This window comes from Varroa jacobsoni, unplaced genomic scaffold (genome assembly GCF_002532875.2).
Source record: "Varroa jacobsoni isolate VJ856 unplaced genomic scaffold, vjacob_1.0 scaffold_631, whole genome shotgun sequence".
In the NCBI taxonomy this organism is placed as follows: domain Eukaryota; kingdom Metazoa; phylum Arthropoda; class Arachnida; order Mesostigmata; family Varroidae; genus Varroa; species Varroa jacobsoni.
In genome coordinates this window covers 16,776-25,283 of record NW_019213533.1, presented here as the reverse complement: position 1 = coordinate 25,283, position 8,508 = coordinate 16,776, and the positions used below count along the sequence as shown (strand labels likewise).

Sequence of the window (8,508 nt, the reverse complement as noted above, 5' to 3'; positions counted from 1 at the left end):
ACTCTGCCTTTGCCGTTTGATCTACAAATTCAAAATTTTTAGTTATGTTAACAGCAGCTGTGAATTCAGCTACAATAGTGCTACTATAGCAATTTCCCTGACGTCCCCAAGTAGTGCATATATTCCCTGGCACACTTCCTGTTACATTCATACACAACCTTTCCATGCTCCCTGCTAATTCTTGGACTATATTAAAACGGCTATTGCGACCTCACTTAAAAAGACAAAACTTCAAGGGATGGTCTGCCTGCCTAGAGCCATTACCTCTTTTACCCAACCATTTTTAAGCAACTGTTATTCAATCTGCTTTAATTTCATTTTGAATCCACCACCTTTTTATCTCTTACAAGTTTTACACCTTGAATTTTGAAATAATTTTTTTGTGTTCAAGTCAACATCTTGGCTGTTCTGTCTGCTTCTGTGTAGCTTCTGAAGGGCGTCGGTTAGGGTACTGCCCTAAGACCCCTCTATTTTCTCCTATGGTAAGTTTCTTCTATATATTTAAACTACCAAAGCATCCCTACCAGGGCTTTCGCCGATAACACTACAATATTGATTGAAATTAATTGTGATCCTCCCACTGTGATTACTGTCTGCTTCATTCTAAAACTTTCACTTAATATGATCAAGACAATGGTCGTTTTCATTAAACATGCAGATCCTCTTCTTTCTGACTAGGCTACTCTCACCATGGATAACCATTTAGTTCAGTTTACTGATGCTGTTATCTTCATTCTATTTCATTTCAGGTGCTTTTGACTTCCTACAAACACACTATTTTTAGCTCTGTTTGTCTTTCGCTCCTTCCACTGCATGGTCGTGTGGGGCCGAGGCATAGCTGCGAAATCAAGCATTTTACGAAACGATGCCGCACATGCCATCTCCGGAACTCCATGTGCCTCCTCTATTTTCCTTTAACGCTTTCTCATACGCTTCCCAATATCTGCCAGCCTGATAAACTCAGTCTCTGTGTTTTAGATTATCAATCAGTATACCTGGAGCTATCAGCGCTTGCCAACATGCTCGTTTGGTCGGTATACCACTTACATGTTCGTACATAGCTCACTCACTTCATGTCTGATTTCCGTTACCAAGTGTTACGTCGCAGCCCATAGTACAAGCTTGCTATAACTTAAAACTTCCTTTCTTATTCCCTTAAAAATTCGTCATTCCTATTATTCAGAAGCACTGTTATTAACCATCGCCTTCTTCATTCCCTTACATAATCTCATTTACCTTATTCTATAACTGCCCTTTCAACTTGAACAATTTAGTAATTTCAACTACACCTTCCTACTTTCTCCTTGTTATTTACCCTACATTTTTATACATACCTTTGATTTTTCTTATTCTACTGAAAAGAAGAATCTTTAATTCTAACATGTATTGCTTCAACAGCTCGTCTCTTCAGTTACCTAGCACTACAGGCTTTTCGAGGGGCGCGGTATCTTCTGGATTGCCCGTAGAGTAGCATACCCAGTCTTGACGCAAGTAGTCTTCATTTTGCCGTCAGAGGTGATATTAGTTATTTTGTCCGTGTGATACTAGTTATTTCTTTGTTGATACCCTACAACTAACAAAAAAAAAAGTGCTAACAGCCACTCAATGTTAGGTGTTTTATTGATGGCGAACATTCTGAAATACGTCATTATTACTTTAGGAGTATTCATAAGTACGATTGCAACATTAGTCATGTAAAGCCATTGTGAAAGCTTTACGATAAATACAGTTAGAAATGATTGTGGCCGAACATTGGCAAAAATTCAAAGAACCATAAATACGAAGAACGATAAGTACCAAGTATGAGGAGAATGTATTACACCATTTTTGCCTGGAGCTGAGAGATATTTTTGGATTATATATATCTTGATATGTCATTAATTTAAAAAATGTGGCTATCGAGATCTTGAGGATGATAACAGGCAGGCAAAATTTGAGCTTACCAACAACCCTTCGCACTTTTTGGGATTATTCGTCTGCCCGACCAGTTTAAAAAGCAAACAAGTAATGGCCCTGTATACAATAATTTAGTTTTCAAAAGTGAATGTTCCGGCATTAGTATTCATTTACAGTCTCAAACTATTATTAATTGATTCTACATGTTTACATGTTTTGTTTTTTATGCAGTCCGAAATAATCAATCTTTTTCACTGATTTTTCCGCTGTTCCCTTTATTATTCGTTCGAGTTTCTAATTCACGGTATTGATAGTATGTCTTTTTAGCCATTTTGATGGCAAATAAGCTTGTTAGAGTTCCCTGCTTGAGTATACGAACATTTATTATCTTCAATTATTTATTAAGAACTTTGAGCTATTTTTTATGGAGAATAATGCATTCTTGTTAAATCATTTTTCAACTGATCCTATCGTAATGTTTATCAGAAAAACATCAGCAAAGTACAAAGATATGTTTTACATACATCAAGTTTTTGGCTTTGTAATTGAAAAAATATGTAAGTGTAACTAGCTGTTTAATTTCGAACAATACAACGAATTTTCCTAATTACGTCATTAAAAATAGATATTGATTTAAAATCCATTATTTAGTTCTCTAACACTCCAAACTTAGTTTACTTTCGGTCATGCTACAAAGAACTTTCATCATTTCCGCTTGATTTTTTTCATATAGGCCAAAATCAGCTTATGACAAGAAATTTATACGGTCAGGATGACTGTTAAATCAATCCTTACAGTAATTTATTGTTTTTCCCCTCTATTTTATGACCCCACCAAGAATAGCATAGGGAAAAGACCTTGCAATTGAATGACCCTTATAACCTTATGTATAATTTATTTAAGCACAAATGTTATGTAGTATGTCTGGATATCAGGCTTTTGATCAATCGATCTCCAACTTTTTTAAATCAAGGTTAATCGTGCAAGCCACCGTGTCGACGTAGCGTCTCGTAACCTCACCGGGCACTTCACGGACTGACCTTCCAACCTATCAGAAAAATCTTTTCACTCATTACTCAGCATGAATATGGGGTATACGAGAAACTAGATTTTCAAAGAATAAAAGAGCTCCTTTTATTACGATCTATAATTTATAAAATAGCATGTATATTTTGCTATCTTAAATTAGAAGAGCTCGAAAATTAAATGAACGTAATGAAACTTGAGAAATGTATTTATCATGTTTATTTAAAGTAGGTATGTGTCATTGCATAGATATGGTCGAGAGTTCCCCCATAGCAAACTTAAAGCAACAAAGAATGTGTCTGCATTATAAAAGGTTTTATTATAATTATCAAAATTCAAGACGAGCAACTTTCGCTTTCATTTTCCAAGAAGTAGATTAAAATATAAGTGCTAAATAAAATTAACCATTTAACTCCACTAAGACACAACACGTAGAATTGCCCAAAAACAATAGACGCCCATTTATTTGTTTTAAATAAGTCATAGTGTTACATTAAATTACATAATCTTATCATGTTACGAATTCAGACGATACTGGACGTCTGTTGCAGGCAATGAGATGCAACCTCTTTTTTCATTCACGAACTGCAATGTCCGCTTACACATCACTCCACTGGTTGCGATCCGGGTGAGAAAACTTATGTTGAAGATTATGAACTTGGATCTGTGTTCTCAAGGCCAATTGCTGAGTTTTATCAACCAGTGTCTGGTACGGCTCAATAGCCTGCTGACCCATAATAACATGGCCCTGCTTATAATCTATTTTTGCAGGTAGACGGGCTCCTCGAATCAAATTGGCGATCCACACTTCTGCTTCCTGCTTCTCCATGGCTAGCCGCTCAGCAAGCATGTCGATAGAGACACACTCATGAATCCTGCAAAACGTTTCAAATATTGCTAAACGAGCGTTATCGCGGAAGTCATCCAGACAAGCGGTCAGGAAGAAATCATTCTGAATGACTGTTTCGCATTCGCGCAGTTTCTTCTGTGCACCATCAAAATCAAAGTGCACGTAAAGACACTCGACGAACTCTGTTATAGGATCCGAATATTGGTAGTTTTCCTGCTGGATAATCTTAACGAGGTCGCGGAACGCACTGCTCTTAGCGCGGTTGCAAACAACAGCAGCCGTGAGGTAACGGAGAATGTGAGGGCACATTGTCTGGATCGCATTCAAATACTGCGCTGAGTACAGAAGCAAGTCAATAATGCAATCGCGGCCCTGCAATGACCAGCAATGTAACAGTCTCAACAAACACTATAATAAATAGACAGGAATATCAAGCATGCGTGATTGGGGCTACGTAAGAAACCAAGTAAAATGTATTGGAGTACGTATATACGGCTCGTACTACGCTAACCATAAATAACCAATTACAAATAATTAAGTCAATAATTTTGTCGACGAGAACGGCGCGACAGATTGTAATAGATGATTGGGGACGCTCACTTGAGGGTGGTTGAAATAGACGTACAGGCTCCAGTGTATCAGCCATGTACGTTGCTGTAGTGACTGCAGAGGCGAGCCAAACCTGATGAATAAAGGAAAGTAGCTGTGGTTATGCAATACCGATCGAATACATGTACAGGTTATTTAGCCCAACCAAAGACAGACTTCTGAGTAATTATGATATGCATTCATGATTTCAAACTCATATATTTAAGGTGTAGCATTTAACAAAGTCCTATCATGTCACTATTGATACCCAAATCGAACCGATTTGACGCTCTCAAATGTGCGGAAGGCCGCTGTTCAAGCCACGGGCTTTTTGGTTCATTATAAAGGTTGCGCTAAATTATATTTGCTAATGAGACATTTCGATAAACAGATAAACTAAGTCTAAAACCCAATTACAATATAGCACACTCAAGAAACCTATTCTGAAACCGGAGGTGGTTTGGAACGGAGAAACAAGTACCTCTCTTTACTAAAACGTGAAAATTTTCGTTTAAATAATAAAAAGTGTAAACATATATGTTGGGTATACATAACAAATTAACTTACTCATAGGACTTACTGATTGGAATCGATGTATTCTCGCAACGTGTTTACTTCGGTAATAGCGTTTGACCAGTCCTGAAATAAGCCCGAATAATACCATAAACTGACTTGTACGATAATACAAGATACGTAGTTAATGGTTGCTGTTGTTCATCATCAAAATAACGAAATGCATACACCAACAACAGAAAAGTCGCATACATATTGCACGATAAAAAAGGTCAGTAACAGGAGAAAAGGTTTCGTTCACATACCTGGGAAAGAATGTTGGACGCTAATTTTCCCCAAATATTGTTCGAATAATTGGGATCATGCGGAGGAATTAGAAGACGGTGTACGACAAGCAAATCGGACGCCATATTGTAGTTACCGCAGTTGTAGTAATGTTTGGCGAACGCATAGACATCGTTAATTGTTTCAGATGAAATGCCGTTGAATTTGTTGGATACATATTCAAAAAGCTGGCGGCCGTCTCGACAGTTCGTCATAAATTCTTTTGTGTCTTGCGCATTGATTGCATCCATGATAGGAGTGCATTTCTTTAACAAACTCTGAAACTCAGCAACAACCTCTGCTCGGCGTTTCATAAGATCTTTTTTTACTTCCTCAGCCTTGTGTGGCATCAGCTGAGTATACACGTCGATAGTATAATCAACCATGCTGGTTCGTTCCAACAGCTTAAGTCGCTTACGGTTGACCTCTTCTGCATCGTATATCTACAAAGAACACAAAGTGCAAAGTACGTGGGTTAGCTAGTTAGCATAAGAAGGACAGCTGGTGTAAAGTTTTGTACATATAAGTTACGCGTGCAGTTTTCAAGGGCGGTCGACTCAATCAGCTTGCCACATAGAGTGAATTTTTTTAGTGATATAATAATTGTTTGGTACATATTCGAAGGCGCGATTTAGAATATTGCTCGGTCGAAGCGCCTTGCTGCCTTTAATATCATCTTATAAAAACTAAAATTTTTACCTATATTATCGTTTTTATTTACGTATTGTTGACCCAAAGAAGTAGTATCAATAAAAGTTTATTATTGATATAGGTTCTCGCGTTAATTAAATACACTGAATGGCGCTTGTCATGGTCTCTAGACGATAAAACTCATTCTCATGTGCCATGTAGCGCCAATTGTTCAAATTACGTTGATTTTTGCTCTGCATGATGATTGTTACTCATAAGTGTGTATAACATTTATGAATAACAATCATCTTTGTTGTACCTTTAGAAACCTTTAGAAAGTTGTGGTTAGGTGCCTAATACCGAGATGCCTTTTAACAAAGGATTATCTAGCATTTCGTATGCTAATGATCTTATTTCGGATTCCAGATATGTAGAAGACAAAAATACCGTTAAGTTCTGTCCAGCATGCCCTCGCGCAATACTATATCGACAGAGGTAACACTTGATTTGTTTCGATTATTATATTAAAAAGGTAACTTTTTACATAGTGTTGAATTATCTTATGAAAGTACTTCCGATTTAGCGATTTAAATTAAGTATCTATACACTACAGGAATTTTTGTTATGGATAAAACTGACGCATCAGCACGAAATGAATCTGTGTTGTTAGATCCTGAAATTTTCATTCACTCATAATGTCGAAGCAATGAATTTAATGCTAGTGCATGTACTGTATTGTTGTGCGGGCCTGCTTAACTGAAGTAACTATAAAGTTAGTTACCCATACGTGTGTTGATGTGCATACCGACGCCACATGGTTTCGCCGGAAAACAATCAATTGTACACTACGTATATAATCTACACAATCTTGGTCTTAAAATGATCAGTATGACTCACGTTCTTTGTTACAATAAACTCAAGCAACGGAATCACGAGATGCAGATCAAAATAATGCGAAACAGTTTTAATCAAATCGTACTCGGCCATCTTGCAGAGTTCGAACCAATGCAAATAGTTACTTTAAATGACACCCGTGTGCAGACAATCGAAACCGGAAGTGTATTCGATTATGCTCTGGCTTTAATTGTTACGTACTTTTAGTTAGGCATTTTCTGTATTTACGTATGGATTTTCGTATGTATTCACATGCAAGGTTAGCCAATAATAAAACAGCTTCTTTAACATTTTTGTAAGGTATTTACAGGAAAATTTCAGCATTACGCATGGGTGTCGTTTAGAAACACAGCTTGTAACAAATGTTTTCATCAATGTGAAGAATCGGAATTTTGTGACATTTGAGCCACGAAAGTATGCAAGTTAGTAAGGAAGCTGTTGAATGTGCATAAATGGCGCGCCATCGAAATATTCGGACCATGAACTATGACGAAGGTAGGTAGGGGTTTTTCAATTACGAGCGATTTCTGCCAGCAGCTCGATTTCGTGGTAGGAATCATTTAATCGTGTTACTTGGGAGTGTGCTACAATGACATGACTCGATGGAGACAAAGATTGACTATGATAAATTTATGTATATATATGAGAATGTGCTTCGTTATTTTGTTGGCTTAATACACTGTAAAAAAAACATGCATAGCATTAGACCGATGAGTGGATTATCAATGCACAGAGAGCACAATGTGCAGAGTCAATTTTTTTCCTCAGTTCTTTATTATTATTTTCTTCGACGAATAACTGTTGTGTGACTCAGTCATTCGAGATTGTTGCCCCTATATACCTGTCACATTCAGACATTCAATAATTGGTTATGCGCTAGTATCCTAGTATGTCTCTGCTAACCTCAGGAGATCAGAGAAATGCAATATACCAAAATCAGTAACCTGTAGAAATAGCAATACATAAAAAGGCCTCTATCTATAAGTATTGTTTGTTTCTTTTATTAAATTATACTTGTTGTGAGCTATATCCCGTTGTCGGGGCTTAAAGCAATTTTTTTCAGCGAAATTAATTTATAAATACGAAGCAAACCTCATATAGCCGTAGACATATGCTGTTCTAGGAAGAACGAACATTAGTATCTTATTATCAGATTCGTATATTTTGCAAATACGATTCGTATAAATTAAAAAATACCTTATATGTTTTGAATAAACGGAAACATAATTATTTCAAGTTCATAATGTCGTTTCATTGGTAGTTAGATTTAACTAACTTAAGAAATGTTATATTTCCTTGGAATAGTCTATTTGGATTTACTTTCAATTATGCGCCACGCGATACGTAATCTTGGATGCTTATTTTCTTTTGCTATAACACCGAATATTGAAGCAAAGCACAGGTGAAACAGGCTTTTCATTTCCCACTGTATTATAATTAACGAATAAAACAATAATGAATAAATAAAAACAAGCATGCTGATGAACGTTGTACACGTTCTGTCTCTTTAAATTTAATTCTGACAAATACATTAACCAATGAAACAGATTTGTCGCTTTCTACCTTCCGCAACTCTGTTTATAACAGAAATTGATGACTACTCAAGTGATGATTATGGAACGTCTTTTGAAAACGGTTGTGTAACGCCAGAAACGGAAAGTTTGTACACGTATTCACGTGAGAGACTCCAGTCGGTGTCGAAAATCTGGGAACCACATAATCCTCCAGTCAAAGAAGAAGATGAGGTCAGTAAATATCTGCTACTGTATCAGTACGCATGCATATGT

At 36.7% G+C, this 8,508-nt stretch overlaps 2 protein-coding genes across 6 annotated transcripts in view; one reads left to right on the top strand and one right to left on the bottom strand.

The window, feature by feature from the left end:
- Window positions 1-3,354: 3,354 nt before the first annotated feature.
- eIF3e (eukaryotic translation initiation factor 3 subunit e) lies at window positions 3,355-6,869 on the bottom strand. The gene is made up of 5 exons (XM_022836227.2): window positions 6,725-6,869; window positions 5,179-5,640; window positions 4,941-4,999; window positions 4,373-4,454; window positions 3,355-4,144 (listed from the first exon to the last, which is right to left on the bottom strand). The coding sequence occupies exons 1-5, from the start codon at window positions 6,812-6,814 to the stop codon at window positions 3,521-3,523; spliced, it is 1,317 nt and encodes a 438-aa protein (XP_022691962.1). The 5' UTR covers window positions 6,815-6,869; the 3' UTR covers window positions 3,355-3,520.
- Window positions 6,870-7,062: 193 nt separating this feature from the next.
- HBS1 (translation elongation factor EF-1alpha (GTPase) HBS1) overlaps window positions 7,063-8,508 on the top strand; it is a 12,965-nt gene continuing 11,519 nt past the window's right edge. The window contains exons 1-2 of one of the 5 annotated variants that reach the window (XM_022836223.2): window positions 7,063-7,216; window positions 8,309-8,466. In XM_022836223.2, coding sequence (XP_022691958.1) covers window positions 7,174-7,216; window positions 8,309-8,466 — 201 coding nt within the window. In that variant the 5' untranslated portion in view covers window positions 7,063-7,173. Of the gene's footprint in view, window positions 7,217-8,268; window positions 8,467-8,508 lie in introns of all 5 variants that reach the window. The other 4 variants (XM_022836224.2, XM_022836222.1, XM_022836226.1 and 1 more) reach the window with 4 other exon arrangements.

Coding starts and splice junctions, on each gene's coding strand:
- eIF3e (XM_022836227.2), bottom strand. CDS start 6,814: ATGGCCGAGTACGATTTGATTAAAACTGTTTCGCATTATTTTGATCTG. Junction 5,641..6,724: donor AGTTTATTGTAACAAAGAAC/GTGAGTCATACT, acceptor TGTTCTTTGTAG/ATATACGATGCAGAAGAGGT. Junction 5,000..5,178: donor CGTCCAACATTCTTTCCCAG/GTATGTGAACGA, acceptor GGCTTATTTCAG/GACTGGTCAAACGCTATTAC.